Raw genomic sequence first — 24,983 nt, forward strand, 5'->3', positions numbered from 1 at the left:
TAAGTACAAAAAAATGAACAACGGCCATTCGTCATCTTGACAGACAAAGCAAACAGGGGTGTGCACAGACACACACAGAAACAGAATTCTCACACACACCTCCCTGTTTTCCTCTTACAACTGCGCAAGCCACTGATGAGAGCATTTCTGAAACACGCATGCATATCTGCCGGCAGACTCAAACAAAAAGACGACTGACATCCTAAAGATCATGGGAACAATATGCTCGCAGCATAAATGATGCACGTTCCAGTCGCTCATCATCTAAATGTGCGTCTTTCCATTTGTCAGTTTGGTTTGTGTGCTTTGCATTCATTTGGGACCTCAGATTCGCCCGTGGGACGGCGATGGCCTGAGGAAAAGAGAGGTGACAAGATGACAGACAAAGAGACAGATGGAGAAAAGCCTCAAACATACACACAAACAAAAAAAAGGAAACAGATGCATTTTTGAATTATTAAAGGAGAGCAGGCTGACACACTTTTTTATAGCTATTTTTGTGAGGACATTCATAGAAATAATGCATTAGCTGGCACCTTACCGTAACCATCATAATTCTAACCTTTATATCAAGTTTTGCCCAAAAGCACATGTCAAAATGTTGATATTTGCTTCAAACTAAAGGCCTACGGTGGCTGCCATTGACGGAGGCAATCTAAATGTTTCATTCAAGTGTATGTAGCAGCCTTCCTCCACGCCTTGTTCTCTGAGCTTCATCATATGTGCTAAAGCCACTCTCAGCCGACACCTCCTTGCTTCACTTAACACATCAATTTGACCCAGAGGAGGGCAAGAAGGTCAGAGAGATAAGCTGTGTCCCAAATAATCCGCTCTGCCCCCCTGTCAGCCTCCTTCATTCTTTTGTGCGTTTGTGTGATTGCATGCCACGGCTGTGGGTGGTCTGCAGCCGTCACTCAGTGAGACAGGGATCTTCCCCATAGGCCTCCTCTGTCAGTGAACACGCAGTAATGGCAGATCACAGGAAAGGGAGAATACAGCAACGGGACAAATACACACACGACAGATTTTTAGCTGGCAATACTGACCACACCTAAGGAAATCAATTATTTTTTCAGTTGATGAATGCTTTTATGACAAAGTTTGGATTAGGTTTTTTTTTTAAATATTTTGAACGGAAAACAGCTACACGCCTTCGCCAAAACTGACAGAGAGAACCATAACTTCCTGTGAAGACAGATCATGGGAATAATTCATTTTGAATACACCTCAATTCAGGACTGTGAGGTCTATGTAGACTGACTCTCCAGTTCCCTCCACTGCATGGGACAAATTAATCTTAAAGTGAAGTTGAGGTGAAAGAGTGGTGCAGTGAATGAGGCACCTCACATTCTACCAAGATGTGTTAGACTCTCTTCCCTGCCATCATTTTTGTCTTGTGAATGCGTGCGATTGCGGTGCATGATTGATGCGCTCGAAGTTCCGCCATCCCTCCAGCTAAGTAATTTGCCACATGTTTCACAGATTTGAGCTTTCTTGATTTAGTCGTTTCCTCTTCGGAAAGATTCACTGCTTAAGTGCTTTTTGATTGCAACTGATCTGGTAAACACGTCACGTGATTAACTGCTGCGATTATGTTTTATGTTGTTGTTTCTATGGGAGAGCAGATGTTATCACTGTCAACAAAAACATCCGCTCTTCTCGCACACTATCGTGTTAATACAGTAAACATTTGCAGTTCTTAAGTCTTCCCTCGCTGGTTTTATGACATTCTCTCCCTGCTTAATCTCATACAAATAGGAAAAACTTCTATTTCATAAAAAAAAGTCACTACAAACTGACCTGTTGTGATATACTGGCTAATTTGGCTTGGTATCGGTTTCATAATATTGCAAACAGAAACAACATTCACACACCCACGGCTCTCCTCTCACTCAGGAAAATCCGAATGCAGTGATTTGTAATTATGACATATGCTGAGTTTTCCAATCATCTACATACAAACAAAGTTCTTGGCCCTTGAAAATAAATATTCCTAAAGGCTCCGAGCAGGATCATGGAGATATTTACTGGGGCTCTTGGCTCGAAATGTCAGATTGTGTGCAGTAAATGTGCTGATCGCCCCTTTGTTGATATGGCAACCGGAGACACCAGCCAGAGGGAGCCTGTGCTAACCCTAGCAACAGGATGTTTTTTCAACATATCTTCACATAAATGTATAGTTACACTACTAAACTGAAGATATACTACAATCCGGTTGTGAATTCCTTTACTCTATGGACGGAGAATTTCTTGCAAACTGTGCTATGTGGACAGAATTTTGTTTGTCAAAATCCCCAAACTTGGATGCACAAGGCCTTAGAAACAACAGGAATATTTTAACACCGGAAAGATACTTTACAATTCGAGTTTACCTTGATGTCAACAACACTGACATGATGGCTATAAACCTCAATGTGTGAATGAATATGTCATTAAAGAAGCGATTTAAAGGAGATCTATTCTGACTAATTTGATTAATGAAAACATGACTGATTTCAAACTTCTACTGAATATTTCCCCAATCATCCAAAAAATGAGAATGATACACTAAAATAATCATCTGAACAGCGATGTGATGAGTTCCTCTTATTAACAAGACATCCAAAACTTTACCACTGAAAGCAGGTAGTAGTATGGGCCAGAGGGGGGTGAAATACTTCCAGACATTAGCTTTCATGATATCTTCAGAAGCCCAAAGTGAACAGATATATTTATGTCTAAAGTGTAATTCATAGCGCGCTTGCCTTCCTGTCATTGACTGTCCTCTTGTATTTTCGTCTATTTCTCTTTTAAGCACTACACCTCAGGAGGCAACATGAAAGAAGCTTTCAGGTATCAAAGTTTTGCTGTTGCAGAACTTTTCCACTTCCACCTCCTTCCCTCAGTGTGCACATTTATAAGTATGCAGACACTTTGAGAAACTCTTCTCTTCTCTATCCAACAATGGCAGGCATTGTGACTGCAGATGTCCCCTGCTTTTCTGTGATCACTAAGGACTCAGGCAGCAAAATGCGAACGCAAATGACGGGCGTGTCACTGCTTCCAAGAAGAAAGAAACGTAAGTAGGTATGTGGGAGAGAAGACAAAATGGAAGCGAAGAATCTCATGTTAAATTGAAGTATTTCTCTTGAAATGTTTTTCACATAACGGATGCACTGGATAATATGAAATAGGATCCCAGTGTGAGATATGTGTACACCTTTGGGCATATCATAACACATATACACATGCATACAGCAGGCATGCAAAATTAGGTATGAAGATTCCAACATTCCCATATGACAAATGAAGAGGCAAACACACGAATACTTTTACGATATAATGTATGCAAAGAAGACCGAACAGGCACGCCAGCACAGAGTGAAAGAGAAATTTGCAATGCATTTCATTAAGGGCAGCAGTGAAATGGTTTGGTTGCAGGGAGCAAAGGAAGCTTTATTTTTTAGAGGACAACAAATCTTGGCAGGCATGGAGTACCTATGTTGACAGGCTTAGGGGGAAGCGGGGATTCGTATTGATGAGCAAGTCCAAAGAAGATGCATGTGGGTGCAGGACCGAGGTCCTGTGGGGATGCTCTGTCTACGGCAGCGATATGAAGCTCAGACAGCGGATTAGTGTTTCTGCTCCATAATCAATTTGCTGTCTGGATCCCACTGCACATAACCCTAAACATCCACTTGTCGCTTGATCCTCTCAAATCTCTCCTCTCCTTCTCCTTCTCTTTATTTCTCCCTGCGCCAGCTTTCATGCTTTTGCTTCATCTTCAAACTTTTCATAAAACTTGAATCTCTTTCATTCAACAAACCAAATACAGCAGACCAGAATATATATTTCTTGCTACTTTTCTTCTATCAACCTCTCCAGACCTTTCCTTTTTCAAAAGACATTTCTCCCCAAAGCGTGTTATTTTAACATCAGCCAGTGTAGATTCAGCCCCGTCTGAATTTCTTGGAAATATCAGTTACTCTAGGAGTAATTTCTATCAGGGAGTATGTTGTATGAATGTAGAGTTCCACCTTGTCAAAGGGCAAACTATTAGCTGCATCTCACCCTTAGTTCCAAGGGAGCTGCCATCTGCTCCAGAACTTAGGGGTCATAATGCAGGCTGAGCAATCAATAACATATTACATGTTGGCACTGTTCACCGCACCGAGTTATGGCTTTCCTTGCTTATTAAAAGTAAGGCACATTAAACTTCAGAGAGGAAATACAGTAAATTTCCTACAATCAGGCAGCAGAACATCAATAGCTCAAAGTGAAATCAAAAATTCAATTTCTATTTCCTGGAAACAAGCGTGTTGTCTGTCAAAAGTGGATCAAATGGTAAGGCTATTATCAGTACTCAGCCTTCACTTTAAATAAAGTCTAATGGATAACATGTTTATTTTGTTCCAAGAACAGATGCACTGACATTTCCTGAAGATGTCTGTGTCTCTGTTGTGTAGATATATATATATATATATGTGTGTCTGTGTCTGTAGTGGGGGAGCACTTTGAGATGAAAGCCCATTGAAACAGCTAATGGGGTTGAAGGTGGTGCCAAGAGCTTCACTCTGGGTGAAGAAGGCAGAGAGATTTTCTCATAGACAGATCAATACGTGTGAGAGTAGCAGAAGACTATCCATTTCAATTTGTCTGACACTGACAGATAAAGGTGAAATATATATTGTATGATACAAACAAAGACATAGGACCTGAAAAGTAATAAGGTTGCATCAGTCCGGTCCAGTTTCTGAAACTCCTGTAACCACATGCCTGTGGGATCACCAAACTTGGTCTGGGATAGCGGAAATGCAAAGACTATGATGTATAAGAGACTGAGACTTCCATGACACCGCAGCTTGCCGTGCCACCACTGCATGCATACTGACACACGAGCACACATGATTAAAGCTTCAGCCTGTCAGCCACCATTTTGGAGAGCTTTCATCGGATCAGGGAGATTGTCACCTCGACTGCACTGTGACTTGCATGTGATCAGATACGAGGCATAGCAGGGTTGATGTGTCTGTAGTGAGTGTGTCAGATGTTTGAGGTAGGAACTGGCAGGTGGAAATGTTAGAGGGAAGGTACCGAAAAAAAGGAGAGTGATGTTTTATGTGGGTGTTATTCTGCAAGATGATGATTAAACAATCTCATGCTGGATGAACCTGACTAAGGAGGCACTGAAGGGCTCTGAGTGGCTGCTAAACTGTGCGTTAAAGTGAATGGGAGTCACAGTCTTACCTTGGCCTGGCTTCAATGTTGTGCTGAAAACAACGACAAAGAGAGGGAGAAGAGGAGGGAGAATTAAAAATTTGAAATCTTTGCACAGGCGTAAGCAACATAATTTACATAAACACGGGTCCACAGCTGGTGTGGCTCTAAATCTGACCAATTAATTTTCACTTTCATCCACCAGTTGTGCTCATGTGTATTCATGAGGAACACTACGGAGCAAAGGACCAAGTTAGCTGCAGACATTCTTCACTTACTGGCTCTAATGTCAAATTTGGAACAGGATATAAAAAGATGTTTTCATTAGCTTTCTGGTGGACGTCCATTGTTAAATGCTTACCTATGTGCTAAATAAAGAACTGAATCAAACTTTCTCCAATCCTTGACGATGCAAAGGTGTAATTTGTAGCAGTGAACCTTGACGACCAACACTAATATTGCTGCAGCAGAAGGTGCAATTAACAGAGTCACGGGACAAACAAGATGAGAGCTGATGAGCTGAGGCTGCAGAGCACCAAGTGGCTGTTTGCCTCAAAGAATACCCTTTGGCCTTCAATTTAATTAGCTTCTAATCTCGACAAACACAAGTGCGCAAGATATTTATTCATTTGCGTTTTCAAACCCTTCAACAGACTCAAAAACTAATTTGTAAAATTAGACGACAAAATTGAAATTAGTTGGAGAAGAAATACTTTTCAAATGACTACGCAATCACCAGTTTGCAGCCCACTGTGAGAGCTTATACATAATGCTTTCAATCAATAGGAAAGCAGGAAAAAAGAAATATAGATTTAGTATTATTAACCATAAAAGGCAGATACATAATTATTGCATTTCAACGAGTAAATGGGCCAATTAGTGGACTGCATGTGGGCATAGCAGTCTGTTGCAGTGCCACAACCGATGAAAGAAAGAAAGAAAGAAAGAAAGAAAGAAAGAAAGAAAGAAAGAAAGAAAGAAAGAAAGAAAGAAAGAAAGAAAGAAAGAAGGTGCCACATTAATAACTTAAGGTATTTGAGTACACAAAATGAGGCACATTTAGGTGATTTGCTGTATAAGCAGTCTCTCAACTCCTACACAGCACTTGCAATGACAGTACATTCCCAAACAACACTGTCTATTGCCTACTCTGACAATAATGAGCACATAAGAACAAACAGGGCAACTATCAGCATTCAATTAAGGCCTTAATGACATCGGCCCATCATGGATTAATTTCTCAGCAAGAAAGCAATCTGCACACCAGCTCTTGCCATTACTAACGCCTCTCTACTCATGCATAAGATCTCCAGAGAACACTCAAGCCTCTTCTCTAAAAAGTAGCGGGTGACAAGGGGACCGATGGGATTCTTTAATTTGGGGGCCTATAAGTAGTTAAAGCCTTTGCTGCAATCTGCAAATGAGACATGCCGGAGGGAAGAGCTGTAGAATTTGATGAGAGTGTGAGGATATGACTTGCATTTCCGTCCATGTTAACATCCAAGCAAACATCAGCTGTGCACATATTAGATGTGAACTTCTTCGGCGTGACAGTTCACATCTTTTTCCATGTCAGGGGCTGGTGTGGAAAAAGGATGTGAACTCCTGTGTTCATAACTAGCTAGAACTCAGTCATACAATATTTAAGCACTTATTAAGTTTGTGAAATTTTGTGGCTAAATGGTTTGTGGGGGGGTAGGATGGGGGGGGTCCCGTTTACTGGGGGTTGAGGTTACTTATTTTTCTCATGACTGGGGAGGGTTAGACGTGACTGAGATTCAACTTAACTTGTTGTTGGGTGACATCCCTGTGCAACATAACGTTGAGGTCAGGGATGATACCTCTGGATTGGCAGACTGGGGTGATAGTCCCTCTTTAAAAATAGGGGGACAAGAGGCTGATTTACAACTACTGGGGGATCACAGTAGTTAGTTTAGAGCTTCTGTCCTTATCCCTCGAGGTGTTCTTCGGGAGGTGCTTTGGGAGAGTCGGGCCCTTTGATACACGTCATCTGGTCCCTGAACAACCAGAATGTAAGCTTAGTTTGAGATGCTAGCAGTAAGTCAGACGTAGTTCTTGTGTATGTTGGACTTTCTCAACCTTTATGAACAAAATGTCTAGGTACGGCAGGGGAGACCCAAAGAGTCGTTAGCAGTCTTAACACCTTCAAGTCTGAGACCACGGTCCTGAATTGAAAGCATATGGAATGCTCACTATAGATAGGGAACTGGTTGCTTTATGTTGAAAAGTTTAAGTATCTAAATTTTTGGTTCATAAGAGGGTGTAAAGTGGCAGATTGGGTGATGTGGACACTGTTCTGGTCTGTAGTGGTTAAGTGAGAACCATTTTTCAGTTGGTCTGCAATCCAACCCTCAACTACACTCACAAGCTGTGAATAGTGACCAAACGTATGACATAAAAGCACTTCACCAAAGGGTGGCTGGGATGAGAGTAGTCACTGTTCCACCAACATTCAAAGGAACCAGTTGAGGTGGTTTGCGGATCTGGTCGGGATGCTTTCCTCCCTCAACCCAGACGGGTGAAATTTCTTACATAAAAACGTTGGTTTCCTTCTTTGTGATGCTTCGTCAGGCTTTTATTACAGCTGTCTATAGTTGGCTGGTGGGTTTTTGTGACATTAGTTTTATATTCAGGTATTGAAATGATTCTTGATCGAGTTAAAGTGATTCATTCTGTGATTTCAGAGCGTACCGTTTTTCAATCTACCAAATTTCTAGTGTTGATTTGGCTAAAAGATTTAGGCAGTTGTCTGTCTGTCATGCACAGGGCTGTCAACTTTGCTGCAGTAGCTTAATCTTAACATTTCTACATTACTATAAACTTCAAAACTGATCCAGCTGAATATGTTCATTATCAAGTCATAGCAATTAGCACTAGAGATCCTGTACCACTAGAAGTTATGAATGTTTAGAGTGTGCCCACATGCCGCCTCCATGTGCTTTATAGGTTATGTTGTATGACTTAGATAATTTGGTATTCCAGGCCTCCTCCATACTTGTTTTTTTCCTGTCATCTTGGTGCAAATTGATATTAGCCTCATCTTTCTCAAAAATGCTGTTTTAGAAATGGTCAGGCTTTCTTTTTTTTTTTAGCAATTTGTGATCTGGCCTTTCTATTCTCAAGGGTTATGAACGGTTTGCAGTTTAGGGTGAACACTTTGCATAATTTTTTCTCCCTGGTTATTATTCTTCACTTAGTCAGATGTTGAGAAATATTTTTTCTTTTCTATGCAATCAGTCCTTTTTATTTTCCAAAGCTTCTCATTGCATTCTTTCTTTTTTATCTAAATGTACCAAACTATTGATTTGGCCTCTCCTAATGTTTCCATTATCTCTCTGATGGATTTGTACTGCCTAAAAATAGCCTATTTCACTCCATTGAGAGCTAATTTGACTCCATGCTGTTGGTTCAGAGCAACAGCTTCCAAATACAAATGCCTCACATGGAATCAACTCCAGATATTTTGCCTGCTTTTTGGATGAAGAAACAATCAAGGAATAGCTCACACCTTTACAGCTTTCGAGTCATCTGCAAAATCACATTTCAGCCACTGACAAATATATATTTAAGCAATGTCATTTTGAAACTCTTCTCCAACTTGAACGGGACTATCCTAAATTAAAGCTGAAAGTCTGCACTTAAACTCAGGATGTATGTTTCTATAACTACTGGTGTTAGATTGGCATCAGTGTATGAAAAGGAAACTCCGTTTCTATACATAAACATAATAGATGTTTGGAAATAAGTCTCTCTTTTTTGCCATTTAAGGATCAACACTTCAAAGCTACCAGCATTAAAGTTGCTTTAGTGTCTTTAGGCGAGGCACTAATTCCTTACCATCAGCAACATTTCTAGATCAAATCACAGGAAAAAGGTGACAGGCTGAAGGGCCACTGGGAATTACGCCACGTTACAACAATAAGTTGCCAACTTGTGATGAGAAACAAAAACAGCTTTGTGGAAGGCTGCTTGTATTTCTTTATAGGTGAAAGCAATGCCATCTGTTTTCAAAGGCTGCTCTTAGGGAAATTTCCGGCAGCAAACATCTGTGCAAAAAGTTTCAAATAATCAGACTATTTTTTGCTCCTGTTCTCTTCTAAAACTTTCAATGTTTTGGAATGTCATGTAGTCATTTATCTAATCCAAAGCGATATGTTTCATTAACTCTGGTATTTGGAAGTTTTGAACCAATTCAAACACCCGTTGTTAGTCAGTTTGAATGTAAAATGATAGTTTCAGATTAAACAACACTGAACACGCATCGAAATGTTCAGAATATACTCGATTTTCTTAAATCTTGTAATTATGTAAGGAACCAGCTTTGTTGTGGGCTTAACTGCCAATGTACCACATCTGTGGTACACGAGCATTCAGAACTTCTGGTCAGAATGTAAACAATGAACAGCTTAGGGGGTTGGTTGTTGTTAAGAAACGACGGAAAAGGCAACAGCTGCGACACTGCTGATGGTAATTAAGGCCCCTAAATCATGGAAATGGAATTTCTGGTCCCTTTTGCCCCTAAAGTGCCTCTCATGATCAAATTAATGCCATGTATCTGTTATCAACTTGCATATGCATAGCATTATTCTTCTGAAGACCAGCAAAACCAACACTCTAAACAAATGCTAGATACATGAGGAAACTAGCATGAGCAAGTACATTTAATCAAATGCAAGTATATTCTAAACCTATAAATGAGATCAAAAAATTATTTTGTTCCCTTTTAGTCAACCAGATTAGTTATATTACAGCTTATGTAAGGGAAAGAGCATGATGATATGAAAAAGAAATGGTGTGTTTTCAAGTAGCCAAAACTTGCGAGTTTTAACATCATTAAACAAATTGATTACTGTCTGACTACAATGGTATTCCTCGTCTTTATGTACTTTACCTTGGAATAACTGTGATTTGCAATACTGAACGTACAGTTTAAAAACCACAATTGGGAAGTTAAAAGGGTTAGGATCTCACCAGGACTCTGCGGGCTGGTCCAGGCCCTGCTGCAAGGACTTCTGCCACCGCTGCAGGACCTATTGCCTGCCCCTCAGCCTGTTCCAGCAGACACAGCTGATGTGTTATGTTGTCCATCTCTTCCTGCAGTTTTTCGGTCTCAACAGTGATCTCAGCAATTTTCTCAGCAGCGGACGCTGTGAGGAATGCTTCTTTGAGGTCTACCAGGTGAAGGGTCCTCCTCTCTTCCAGACGCACCAATCTGCGGAGCTCATCAAACTGCCTGTTCACATATTCTTCTAGTTCCTCTGTAGACATCTAAAATATTCAGACAGGACACAAGAGACAGAGGTAATAGCAAAGTGTGAATGACTGAACTGGACAAATTCAAGCAGAATAAATCTTTCCAATTCAGACAGATCGAGACATATGCTGGGTTGCCTCATACCATCCCAAATGAACAACATCAGGGTAGGTTTGAGTCATGGAAATGAGCACAGACAAAACAGAACCAAGACAAGAGACCATAGCAAGTTATGTTAACAAAAAAAAATTGACAAAACCTTCGTCTTTTGCTTTCACACGTTAATATTTTCTCAATAAGCCCACAGACCTCTGACATTCAGTAGCTAATTGATAACATGAAGGAGATTCCCCCGGAGGAAAACTCCCTGCACGCCACACGTAGATAGAGAAGTCTGGGGCTCCCTTCACCACAGACAGCCATCTGTTTGGCTTTCAACACGGCTGAACTGCTCACTGAGATACCTTTTTAATTCCTTTCCCTATTCCCCAGCGAGCCTCTTTTTAGCTATGACTCATTACGTTAGAACACCTCAATAAACAGACTCCTCCCAGCAGACCGTCCCACTGATATGGCTCCACCTAAAGTAAAGATGCTGTCATGACGTGAGACAGCCGAAGGCCCCCCGTCATGATCTCTGCTTCTGAATAGTTTTAATTGCTTCAATCTATGAACATGAGCTGCTCCGTCTCCCCTCTTCCCTGGAGCAGAGCTTCACTGTCTGTCTTTCCATCTATTTCATCTTGTTTCCCTCAGCCTCCCGCTCTCCAGTGAAGCAAGGAATCATTCGTCTTTACAAAGGCTGGCAGAGTGACTGCCCCTCAGTACCCAAAGTTTTATCGTGTATTTGCAATTTCTGCACAAGGAACAAAATTTTGCAAATTGCTCGTTAAATCAAGTGAACATGGTAACACTTTTAATTTACTCTCTGTGAGACAGAAAAACCTGCACGTCAAAAATTCTAAATAAGACAGAAGCAGTTAGTTAAGATGTAACTGGAAGGCGATGAGTTGTTTTCTCTCATTGCGTCAACACAATAAACGCCCCGAATGCATGTCCAATAGATGAGTTACTACTGTGAACACTAATCGAGAGTTAAGCTTTAGACATTTTTCTTAAATAACTAGAAAAAGAAGTGACCAACATTAAGAGTAAGTGACTGTTATATTTCCATAACAAATACAAAGCTCAGAGTTCATGAACTTTAGCTTGAGGGGGGCATTAATCTACTAAGCATTCAGCGCAGTCCTACCATGCAGCAAAGCTACGATGAGAAGATGAGCGTGAAGATGAGTGAATTCTAACACACAACTTAGCATCTTCAGTGTCTTACCAGTGATGAGTCTCATACGTTCCATCCAGGCCAAATTTACATTAGCTTTGCACCTGCACAAACCTGTTTTCGGCATTAAGAAATTACTGACGGCATTTGCTAATGAGGTTCAGTGGTAAATTAGAGCTCGGGAGGCATGGACATGATCTTTGCTCCCGGCACTGATGCATATATTTGTGGTGGTGTTCCCATTCAGAGTGGAAAATCAAATTAATCTCACTGTAACTTAAAGTGTTGCATTTGCAATTCACTGCCTTTTGTGTCATTATCTATTATTGAAAAAAAGCATATCTTAAATCTTGTGTGCTTGGCACAGCTGTGGTTGTTGGTGCGCCGAGGATACGCACACAATGCACGACAATGGCGAGAGGAGAGGGTGTCAAATATGATCATCGAAAATGTAGAATTTATTTGTATTGTCAGAAGAAAATTCTGCCAGACTGACAGCCAAGCCACGTGATTCATTAATAACTTGACAAAACATAATGACCTGTGTTCTCTAAGCAGGAGTCCCAGGATTCCTGCTGCACCAACACTTTTTGCAACTCTTCATGCCTTCTTCTTTGATTTTTAATCAAGTTTGTTTGCTTACTTTCAAAGGATTCACAATAAAGCCTGATTATAATGGCTGAGTTGTCATCCACATTTTCACCTGCGTTGTCCCACACTGCAGTGGAATAAAATATTACCAAACGATGAGGAGACTGTGATGCACACACTGATGTGTGATGTTTGATCCTGAGCCGTAAAAAATGAATAAAAATGTGATAACCAAAGACTGGAGTCTGAAGTCATGTGAAAGTGGAAGTTTATTTTAAAAAAGAAGACCTGGTAAACAGTTACTTTCAATTTATTTTCTTTTTAGGACCTGAGACGGAGCACATCTTAAATAATTTAGCTTCAGAGGTGAGCAGGTTCATACTTATATTGCCACTGTGGTGCAAAGAAACTGTGGAGATGTGCATGTGTCAAAGGGCTCTTGATTTTCACTAACAAAAGGTCTGCTTATTTGCATCTGAACACTAATTTGCTCCTTTCCGCATAGACTGCTTTGATCATAATTGAAATGAGCGGGTTGCACTTGGTCTGATGGTGTCTCTCTTTAATGTGATGCCTTTTTATCATCACAGGTTCAGGACATTGCCCGGAGAACTAGACACATCAGCGCTATTTTTGTATTCGCCTGTGATGGAAAATCCTTTTCCAAATATTCCAATCTCCAGGACCTCCACGAAGCCCTATGACCTCTAAACGAATCCCCCATGGTTTGCATGGCGGATGAAGACTGCGATCTAGGATCCTTGCCCTCTGCCACTGGACTTTACAAAACGGAAAATAAACTAATCTTCATTTACACTGTCACAAGCTCAGGCCCCAGAATGAGAATGAGGCCTCGGGAGAAACAGCAGCACACTGCTTTGCACACTCTGCACTGGCAGAGGTTTTGTAAAGTTGCAGGAGGAGCCAGAGACTACAGCAAGAGACTACAGGCACCTATAGCCAAGGACATCAAGCTGGCAGATTAGGGAGTTAATGTGTTTTTCAAGTAAAAGGTGGGACATCAGTCAAGCAGAAAAAGAGAACTCCATGGTCATGTGTCTAACATGGCTTTAGTACAGAAAGAATAAACAGAAGACTTATCAAATGTGATGCAAAAGTCAACACGTGACAACGTCACAAAACAGTAAGACGTGTGTAAATCTGTGGAATTATTTTCATGTTCAGCAGCATGAGTAAAAGGCAAAAATCATGTTAGACTACATGCCTCTTTATATCAAAAGTGTAATTTGTCACTGGCTATAAAGAATTTTATGTTGTGAAAAAAAAAAGCTGAAGACGAAACAAAGCCCTGGGGATAGTAGATTAGTGAGGTAACAGCACTGTGTCACAAGTCTTTGCTGAAACCTCAGGAGGAGTCACGCAAATGCAGAACAAAAGTAAACTGAACCGCGCCTACAGTCACATGAAAGCAGCTGAAGCTGTTCATCGCAGCCTTTCCAATCACACACACAGTTCAGTGAGTCCATCTTAACGTATGCACTTTTTGTGGACCAAAGCCTTCTAATTTCATCGAACTTCAAAAGAGAGAACGGCAAGCAAAAGGCTGCCGCTTTTTTTTTTTTTCATAAATGGAAACACCCTGTAGCATCAATGAAATGATAAGATGTAGAGAGAGAAAACTTTTTCTTTTTTCCAAATAGAGGAAAGAGTTTTTTTCAAACTTTAACTAACTATGGACCTCAAAGGGAATATTTGGAACACTAGAGTTTAAGTAAAATTTTGAATAGTCTCCTAAATCACAGCCAATCCTACTCTGTATTGAAAGCTCCCCTTATTAGCCGCTTTCGGACTGTAGGAACCTTTGGCAGTTCTAATAACCTTTTAATCCGCGGGGCCGTTTTCTCCCGTGTTCGGACATACAGGAACTCGGGGCTTTCTCCCTTAGTTCCTATAACTATTTAGCTCCTTCTCCGAGGTCGGGTCTTTTCATAGTTCTTATAGAACGAATCTAACGGAGGTGTGTGGTGGTCGGTAGCTACGCCCCATGTCATGCTATCACGGCTGAAATGTTTCCTCGTATGACACAGACACAACCGGCGGGTGTTTAATAAGTTAAACTTACACTGGTCTCATTTGTCTGCAGCGCTCTGCTCTCCTTTCTTCCTTCATGAAATAAAAAAGTATGGTCTCCTGACTCTGTCGCCTGACGCCTGATGTGATTGTCCATGATTAATATCACCATCATGCAGATCATAAACACAGTGGCCTCCCTGCTCTCCATATTAGCTTCTTGGTGGTGTTTTTTCTACTCTCCTTACTTTTACCGTTTTGTTTTGTGTTTGAATGTAGCGCTAAATGGCTAACGGCTAACACGTCACTGAAGCAGACGGCTGCGCGCGGCGCATCAGTCCCTATCAGGTCCCGACTCATGTGCGAATGCAGACTGAAACAGTTCCGCTGGGGAAGGATAGTTATCAGAACGAAATTCGAGGAGGGTAGTTCTGATAACTACTTTCTTAGAACGGTCTGTCCGAAAGCGGCTTTTGTGATGCCTTTTTAAAAAGGTCTAAAAAGCATTAAAAATAGATTAGTGAGTGAATAGATTTGAACTGTCCTTGCCCTTGGCAAGAGTGTCCCTGCTCCAAGGGAGCACTTCTTTCTCTTACTTTCACGCTCTCTCTCCCAGAATTCAATAAAAAAAAACACAACAATAAATATAGTTTATTTGAAAAACACCAGCTCTGCGACGATCCGAGTTGTAGTCGATGAGACGGAGCGTCGTTGGTTTTACAGTAGCCAAGTTCCAATACCTGGCACCTTTTTATTGCTTTTGAGTTCACCAATGTTAGCCAAGGAACTTTCTGGGCAATGATACCAAGTAATTCAATTAAAACGCTGAGATGGAACAGCAGCGACAGCTCCAAAGAGCAATGGGATGTGGGGTAGAGGCAGGAAGAGGAGAAATAAAAGGATAAGGGAGAGAAGGGCCAGAAAAAGTGGGATGAATAATTTTAACAGTAGCAGCAAAGTCTTTTTATGCCTCTACTGTCTATTCCGCTGCCTCAGCTCTCTAAGACAGCTTTAATGTGTCTGCTGCTCTTGTAGATCTCATGAAGCAGATAAAGTGGATATAGCCAAAGAACACACATGCGCATTTGACAGGTGGTGCTGTGATGCGTTCAGAAATCACATTCATTGCTCTGTCGCTGCGGAGAAAAGCTCTTAGGCAATGCGTGTCCTACAAATTACCCCATGCGGCAGAAATAGGAATTAATAAAACATGAGATTAGGTAAATATGGTTAATGTCTGCTGTAGCAGCCACAACAAGATTTAAATATTAAACAATACTCTCTGACAAGAAGTAACCCTTGCTGACAGGATGAGGACAGACAACCATCTAAATCCCTCTTGCCATGTCACATTTCTGGTCCTCCATTGTTTGCAGGTCCATCATTGTTTAGCATTTGATCCTATTCCCCTTTGGAGAGTTTCATTGTGAACTTTGAAAGATTTTACAATCCTGACACCCATGGCAGCCAAACCCCAATCCCAGAAAGAAAAAAAAAGTCGGGACGTTCTGTAAAATGTAAATAAAAACAGAATGCAATGATTTGCAAATCTAACTAATCAATATTTTATTCACAACAGAATAGAGAAAACCTATTCCTGGATTCTTATTCCAGTTCCTGCATCTCTGATGGTCTCGGGGTGCATTGGTGCCTCTGTATGTGGCTACTTCTAAACATGGCTGACACGGACAAACAGGTTTTAGAGCAACATAACCCACCATCCAGATGACATATTTTTCAGGGAAAGTCTTGCATATTTCAGCAAGAACACTAAACTGTATACTGCATCTGGTAAAGGCTGTTGTTAAAAGAAGAGGGGATGCTATGGCAGCAAGATAAATAGCACAGTCCCAGCTTTTTTGATGTGTGCTGTGGCTCAAATTCAAGATTCAATAATAATTTTCGTGAAATAGTAAAATGTCTCACTTTCATTCAACCCACACCTACTCACAGACAGCTGCTAATGCCTCTCCCTCCCTGAAGTCCTTCAGGATGTCAATACCATGCAATTTAACCTTCTACAGCTCCTCATTCTCGCTCTGCCACGGTCTTGCATACACACATACACATAACTTTCCTTACCACGGGTAGTCACTCAGATGGTAGCCTGTCATGCATAATAAGAAACGCTGACATTTGAGACTTCAGAGAGGACATGCAGAAAAATCCACATAATGTTCTCTAACACGGTGCTCCGTGAGTAAGTGGGGAAAGTGCTTTTTGCCAAACACACTGCACCCCTGCAGTGGAACAGCACAAGACTATATGTCCAGGAAGTCTTTTGGGCTGCACTGATATTTCTGTATGATAATAGATATGAACTTAGGTGGGGTGCCAGCTGCCAGAAAAAGTGTTCTCTCTCTCTCTCTGGCCAGTGAAATTAACCTTTTACATTATGCCAATGTGCCTGGGTCATGTCTCTGCAGGTATTCAGCTATGCTCTTGTGTGCAACTGGTCTCTGATGGGTTCTGACAGGGGAATAAAAGCAGAGCATAAGGCAGAACAAGGGCTGTAGGGGTGGCTGAGAGAGCAGGTGCTGTGCACTTCCAATGGTAAATTCCCCAGACCACTGTTGCACTCCCTTGATCTTTACATCCACTGTTCCACCACTCACTGCACAGCCCATAACTCTACATGGTCAGGTTTTATTATCAGTAGCAGTACCTGCCCCCACTATGGCACCCGTAATAGAAATACAGAAACTGTTTTCAAGGTTGACTCGTCATGAAAATTCACTTTGAATAGCTTTTGTTTAGGTTGACATCAAGAGAAATGGCTGCATGTGAAGTGCTTTGGTTGTTTTTTTTTTAGATGGCAACCTGGAGGAGTGCCAGCACGAGTGCTTTTATAAGGTTATAATCATCGCATGATGATGGAAACAATTTGAGTGGAAGAAAGAAAATGATTGTCAACTCTCCTTAATAACTATGTGCTTTTCCACAATGCACCCCCCACCAGTAAGATGCACATCAATCTCACTGGTATGAGTATGGAGGGGTGAATGAGAATTTACAAGTAGCTTGAACAAGAGAATAGAAAAAAGGAATTTCTAAACACTGAGATGCCATTCAAGCACATGTAAAAATATAAACTTTGTTCATTTTAGCAATGCTTCTTCACTATGGCCATTGTTCTAGGATCTCCACGAGACCTCTTAAGGTATGCTGTGGAATCTGGCACCAAGGCATCTGTAGCAGATCCTTTAGGTGGTGTAAGTAGTGAGGAGAGGACTTGTTTGTCCAGCACAACACACAGATGCTCGACTGGACTGTTATTTGGAGAATTTGGAGGCAAAGTCAACATCTTCAGCTGGTTGTTGTGTTCCTCAAACCATAGTTTTGGCAGGTCGTGACCACTGCTGAATGAGAAAATCTCTCAAGAGCAGGAGCTCTGCTATGATGCTATGACCCAGCTGCCAAGCCATACACAAATTGATCCTTGTCAAATTCGCAAAAAATCCTCTTTCAATTGGTTATCATTTTTTCTTTTTTTCCATATATCCTGACAGAAGCCTACAAAAAGCTAAATCATGCAATTATCTACAGCCCGAACAATAAAAAAAATATACATCACATATGAGGCCCTCCTATAAAACGGGGAGGCTTTCTGTTTGGGGCACACGAAACATTAAAAATACCACATCCAACATATAACAACTGACAAGCTTCACTTTATATCAAGATTTTTGTAACAAGCACTGCTCAACAGGTAATAAATCCCTCAAGGTCTGCACAAAATGCACATCAACATTACCATGTGTTACTTGGACTATGTAAGTGTTAATAAGAGTGACACAAGGACTGCAGAAATTGTAATTTCACTGTACAGGGCTATTCTTATTTGGCTATGTCTGACAACCAAAGTGAATTTGACATGTGGGCATTTCACTAAAAGACATCTTTGGAAACAAAGGAAACAAAATTGGAAGCAAATCCACCAACACAATCATATAAGGAAAGCAGTGATTTGCTCATGGGATGATGGCACTCCCTGTGAGAATGCCAAATCCACCTGTTATTGCTGTAGAGACCATTTTTATTTATTTCGCTAAGAGCTATTGGGAATGCACTGCCAAGTCAGAATGGCTTAAAGCATAAGTTTAGAGATTCTTTTCTATTTTCTTTCAATCTCATAAAAATGGTCTTTACTGCACGACCCGTGTTAGCATTCAACTCAGAGTTCTGTGTAATGGAGTTTATGCACTCACCTCAGGATTTGTCCACTTGGTTTTGATCCTCTCAGCCATCTCCTGTGTGTAGCCCAGCAGGTCGTAGCCCTGCTTGCCCTGCAGGTAGAGAGCACCAACAAGCAATAAATACGACAAGCACATCACAACATAAAGCCCAGCGGGCAAATAATTAAAAAGAAACCGCAAGCCAAGTATTGGCTGAGTGCCATCTGTCATTAAAGACCACCAAACTGGCTTCACTCAGTTCTTAATCAATTTCAAAGGCAGGGACCACTGTTATTCGAAGATTCTTATGACAATATTCTTGAGGCGATTGCTGAAACAGGCACCTGAAATTTTCAGTGCATTGCAGTGAAGTCATATGATTTGCTAAAAAAGGGAAATTTGCTTAAATAAAGTATAACAGGAATCAGGATAACAGCAAAAGTAGGTTTGGAGCAAATAATGTGAAACAGGGCTGTATGTGTGACCTTCTTTGCCTCCTGGTAATCCATATTTGTTTGTGATGTAAGAGTAAGCCCTACTGAAGTGTGTCGCTCTGCTTTGGTTTCCAGATGCTTTGCCACAGGGCATACTGCAACACTGTAGGTTTGTTTATCTGGTAAGAGTCAAATTGTGGAGTTTCTTATTCAGTTTGTTATAGTGTTCCCAAACACAACCCTTGTGCTGTTTGAAATATTTATCCAAAACTAAGCCGTGGTTTCTGATCATATAACGCCTGTGTTGACTGGTTCCCTGTGCAACAACACAGTCTGAATGTGTTTGGTGCTCTGAAGATGGGACTCAAAATTGTGTCGAAGTTCGCAAAAAGTGAAGGAGACGAGTTTGCAGAGTTTAAAACGAGGCAATAGTTATTCTCCTCAAGGAATTGAAAAAAAACACATGTAGATGCCAAAATTTACAGCTCCGAAATGTGTCATGTATCATTAATGGTGCCTTCGCATAAGGCACACGATCCATGCTGTGCTCACTAATTCTTGCAGACTCATTTTGAGACTGACCTAATTAAACATTGGTATGTGTTTTTTTTTTATTATGTATATGAAGTAGATGGGCGATGACATTTTTTAATTCTTCATCATTTCCCCATCTTTACCCAAACTCAGAGGCAATGACACTCTTCATATAACTTTCATTTAACTGACATGTCGACAATGAACCTAATAAGTTCTCAATTTATTTTGTTTATCTTTTTTTTAACACTGAACATCTTTTTCTTTTGTTCTTACCATCCAAACTGTTTCAAAACCTGTTGCAGACATTAAAATGCCCAATTAAGACTTAATGAGATTTATTCTTAGATTTAATCGTTAATAACTGTTAATATTATTGTCACACGTACACTGTAGCGGTAGTATTATCCTGCACTGAACATCTGCTGACTCACTGAATCTATTAAATATAACTGAAGAAAACCAACATCTGGTAAAAATAAAAGAAAACAATAACTGGAAAACAAAAACAAATGGACATTAAGGCAGATTCATGGTTCATGTTTAATTTCCATTTCACAATTTTCATAGAAATTATTTATGTGGCTGCGTAATAAGATCAAGTTATTAATGAAGTAATCCGTGAGATCATGTTGTCCTTGTTGCATTTGAAATATTATAACGAACACTTACAGAGCCCTAATGAGTAGATTTACTGACTAAAAGGCCTCCAGCCACTGGGACACTACGTGATACAGAATTAAAAAACGCAAGCTACACAGGTGATGCTCTGAATGCATTATGCTGCAGAGCTACCGATGTCATAAAGCAAGCCCTCGTGATTAGGTACAACACAGACCATACAATAAATCACACACTGCTGTTCTACCACACGTCATACTGTCATGTTGTGTGCGTGCAACTCACCTTCTGCCACACATAGGCCTCGTGGAGAGTAATGATCTCATGCTCCTTGTGCTCACCTTGCACGGCGCACACCACACAGATTATCTTCTCATCGGGTTTACAGTAGAGAGAACCTTCCTGTCCGTGCTCTTTGCAGCGCAGCCTTTCTACGGTCACAGTATCCCTTTTCCCAGCCTCTCCTGCAGCCATGGCCTCAGGCCCTGCTTCTGCACCTTCAGCCTCTTCACCAGGCTCAGCTTCCTGAGGTGAACCGTTCTGGGCTCCCTCTCTTTGCTCAACGGGCCCGTTCTCACCTCCATTAGCCACTGCCACTTCAAGTGGTGCCATCCCCTGATTATCACCCATTTGAACGACCCTCTTTTCTCCAGCCTCATCCTCAGCTTTGCCACCAACGCTGACGTCTCCATCTATGTTCAGACCATTAATCTGGGTATCTTCATAGTTATAAGGCATTAGCGTGTGACGTGTGCTGTTGGCATGTCTGTCGGCATGGACGGAGCAGAAGGCAAAGCTGCAGATGTGGCATACTTGTGTTGCTGGCTGGGCCTCATCAGGTTCGCATGCATCACATGAACCGTCCATCTGGGGCAACTCCTCTTGTTTCAGCCCCATGGCTCCTTCCAGAGGTTCGTCTTTGTGATCCATGATGGCTGAGAAAAAGAAAAGTGTGAATCAGAGACATACAGTAGAAGACAGGTTATAAATAACTGTGACCTTCTATGCAGAATTCTCATATTTTCACAAGGTAAAGTCCAAGATTCTTAAGAAAAACCCCATTAATATAACACTCCCACAGCAAAAGACCAGCAGACCAGAGTCCACAGGACACGACATCCAGGGCAACAACAACACAAAAGACATCACTGCGCCAAGTGCTACAAGCAGGAAGTTACCATCTAAAGCTGATGAACTGGCTGTCTGCAAAAATAAATGATGTGTGCATTTATACGCTCAGATAACACCCTCATGCTCTCCTGGGGCCCAAACTTTATTTTATTTTGTCTGCATGTCCACTCATCCTACTTCCAGTTCACTCTGCTGGAATAAAAAGAGAATTAGCTGAATACTTTATACTATTTATTCCTCTATATTTTCCTCTCCTCACTTTGTACATCTCCTTGAAGCCTTGAAGCCCATTAAAAACCCCCCTTTCCTTCTTTCACCACCCCTCTGACACATTTCTGTTTCGGACACACGATTTCACTTAACGCCTCTTCACACACAACCGCAGGTACCCCCTCCCCCTCTTTGCAAGGTAAGCTGCAGTGTGTACTTTACTTACACAGTTGTTTCTTCTCCTGCTCCCCGTCTTTGTTGCTGTGAATGGGTTGCGTTTAAGGTAATTAAGAGTCTGTAACAAAATTAGCTTCACGGCTAACTTCCTTAGCACAACTGTTGTGCTTTCGTTGTGGTTCGCATTCGTTGAGCTGTCGACTGATTTATTTTCACATAACAACAGAAGAGAGGTTCCAGAGTCCGGTTTCACAGCGTTTACTTCCTTGTTTTCATCAGCACCTTTGCGTTTTTTCTTTTTTTTTCTACTTCCTGCTTGTAGTCTCCGGAGTGTGTGAAAACGGTAGAGACACGCAGAGGCTGGGGGAGAGAACTCGCTTGGCAACAATAAGGGCAAACTTCAAGCCGAAGCAGGGAGGGCGAGTAGACATTAGAGGAGGTTTTTTGGGTTTTTTTTAGCGGCTAAGCGAGCGCTTTCTTCTCTGTTCTTGTTAACGTATCTTTTAAAACAGGACAAGGTGTACACTTTCCCTTTTCCCGATTAAGGAAATTAAAATTGAAAATGGCAGAGGGCAAGCCTCACGCACAACACCAGTGTAGCGCAATTAACACAGTAAGGCACGTTTTCTTTTGCCTTTTAATTAAATTACCCGAGCCATCCTTCTGTAAAAGTAATCCTCTGCAAAACAACTTAGCTTTGCAAAAACCATAATCGTCTTCCATATGAAGACAATGTGTTACCTGACTCCCGCCCTCTGGTATTCAAGGGAACGCCCCCGCGTGCAGTTGGGAAACGCAGCCAGATGACGTGAGTCAGGTTAGACAATGTGCACACCTGCGTTGAATCTCGACAGTTTTTTTTTTTTTTTTTATACACACAACATAATTTTACCATCTCGTGTACTGTTTGCTACAATTCTCAATTTCAGGAGGATATTATACAAGCATAAAACGGAAGAATATTCAATTCTATTTTGTTGCACGAGAGCACAGACTGGGGGTTTTAGTGCTCAAAAACCACTGTTTTCATTAGCAACAAGGCTGTAGTTTAACAGCTTTTTGTTGGCTTTACAGTACTATGAAATGGTCTGAGGCCAGCCCTCCTGTCTTTATATTTTGCTTTCAATGTGCCAGACTTTGCAATAGTCTTTTAAAGTGGTCATGGAAAAAAAACTAAACAGTTTCTCTTTAAAGTCTGTGCCAGTTTTTCATTGAATTTGGGCCTCTTTATCACCCTTTGCAGTGCTGTCATCTTACCTGACCTTTTTCCAGGGGATTTTTTTTCTCTTTCTTTTTCCTCTTTTTTTCAAATGAATAATTTTGTTGCAATAAAGTGTACAATGCAGCTGTCTAGACAGCAAAGTGATTTTCAGCACATTGATGTATTGATGTATTGCGCTTATTTTCACAAATTGTGACAGTTTTATTGAAAGAGCAGTTTTAAAACACTATTTTATTGCATTTACAGTGCAACAGCTCGAGATTTACTCTATGGTTTCTCCGCCAGGCTTGATTCAGGAGTTAAAGCTGCAGTCTGCAACTCTTTTTCAAGCATAATGCCTGGAACTGTCCGGGGATTCTGAAAGTAGTACATTAAATACCCCAATACAAAAAAAAAATGAGTTCTCTAGGTCCCCTATATGTCCCGCTAGGTCCCTCCAAAGCCAGCAGGTTTGTTTACAAAATTGCAGACCGGACCGGTAAAAGGTAACCAATCAGGTTTACGAGCTGGGCTCTGCTGCCTGTCAATCACCGATTGTGCACGTGCGATACAAGGTAGGCTCGTCCCCACGCTTATTTATCTAGACTATTGAACTTCATTACGGGCTTGTCTACTTACTGTGTCTTCCATGATCGCAAATGACAGGTGAGTTGATGAATGAGGAGTCGTGAAAGCGCATCTGGCGTGCACGTCTACGTGCACGAGTTCTCATGTGTTTTGATGGGGCGGGACAGGAAGTTGAATAACTTTTTATTTTTCGGTTAAAAAATAAGCATTTCTTGCATTTTGCGACTACGGAGGTCACCGTTTTCAACTTCAAGCGTTCTGATAGATCATGTAAACTCTTAAAATGCCAAAAAGTAGGACTTTACGTATGACAACAACAAATCCTGCAGCTTTAAGCCTGGTTTATAGTCGGTAACGCAAGACGCAACGCAAGACGCAACGCAAGCCCTTGCGCGGTTGCAAGCCCCCCCCTTGAGTGCTTGCGTGTGTCACCTCAATTTTCTAAACTTCACGCAAGACGCGAGCAGAGCTATAGAGTAGCCACTCTGGACGCGAGCACAAGCCACTATCTACATCACATCCGGCGGCGTGTTCATCTTCCGGTTTCATCCCCTAATAAAAGGCCGCTGTTTTCAAACGCCAAGGTAGAAAGCAAAGAAGAAGAAGCATGAATGAATCCACTCGAAGAGAGACTTGCCGAAGAGGTCCTGGCGGTGAATTTCCTTTCATCGTAGTAGGCTTGTCATTGAAAAAACCCGCTGCTCCACCTACTGTCCTGGCGGTGAATCACCACGCAGCACACGCAACCGCCGACAAAGCAAAATGAAGTATAAACGTCTCGAGCCATTAACAGTAGGTGGAGTAGCGGGTTTTTTCAATGACAAGCCTACTACGATGAAAGGAAATTCACCGCCAAGACCTCTTCGGCAAGTCTCTCTTCGAGTGGATTCATTCATGCTTCTTCTTCTTCTTCTTTGCTTTCTACCTTGGCGTTTGAAAACAGCGGCCTTTTATTAGGGGATGAAACCGGAAGATGAACACGCCGCCGGATGTGATGTAGATAGTGGCTTGTGCTCGCGTCCAGAGTGGCTACTCTATAGCTCTGCTCGCGTCTTGCGTGAAGTTTAGAAAATTGAGGTGACACACGCAAGCACGCAAGGGGGGGGCTTGCAACCGCGCAAGGGCTTGCGTTGCGTCTTGCGTTGCGTCTTGCGTTGCGTCTTGCGTTACCCACTATAAACCAGGCTTAAGCCACTGAAGCCGCCACTGTCCTGGGTTTTCATAAGAGAGACTCATCACCCAAAACAGATGAGATGTGTGACACTTTGAGCACCTTGAAAAATGGATTGTTCTCAGAAGAACATCAGGTTTGTCTGGGATCAGTCGTGGAATGTGATCAATTCTGTTTAAATGCACTTCAATAAAAAATTTTAATCCATTCAATTGTCGCTTCAAGGCTGCATCAGTGCATCACATTGTTTTGATATCTCTGTAATTTTCTCACATTATAAGAGACTATTCAAACAGATTATTTCTATAATGTAGTGCAACTATTGTACTCGGTGTACTTTTGTAATAGTCAGTAAGAATTGTTAAA

At 41.4% G+C, this 24,983-nt stretch overlaps 1 protein-coding gene across 1 annotated transcript in view; it reads right to left on the reverse strand.

Annotated features, from left to right (window-relative positions):
- trim44 (tripartite motif containing 44) overlaps positions 1-22,247 on the reverse strand; it is a 39,898-nt gene extending 17,651 nt beyond the window's left edge. The window contains exons 1-5 of the mRNA XM_075469536.1: positions 21,707-22,247; positions 20,425-21,074; positions 18,584-18,661; positions 10,189-10,485; positions 5,227-5,249 (exon numbers count right to left, since the gene is read on the reverse strand). Of these exons, the coding sequence (XP_075325651.1) occupies positions 5,227-5,249; positions 10,189-10,485; positions 18,584-18,661; positions 20,425-21,069 (1,043 nt within the window). The 5' untranslated portion in view covers positions 21,070-21,074; positions 21,707-22,247. The remainder of the gene's footprint in view (positions 1-5,226; positions 5,250-10,188; positions 10,486-18,583; positions 18,662-20,424; positions 21,075-21,706) is intronic.
- Between the last annotated feature and the right edge of the window lie 2,736 nt (positions 22,248-24,983).

The sequence above is a fragment of the Odontesthes bonariensis genome, chromosome 7 (genome assembly GCF_027942865.1).
Source record: "Odontesthes bonariensis isolate fOdoBon6 chromosome 7, fOdoBon6.hap1, whole genome shotgun sequence".
Lineage (NCBI taxonomy): Eukaryota > Metazoa > Chordata > Actinopteri > Atheriniformes > Atherinopsidae > Odontesthes > Odontesthes bonariensis.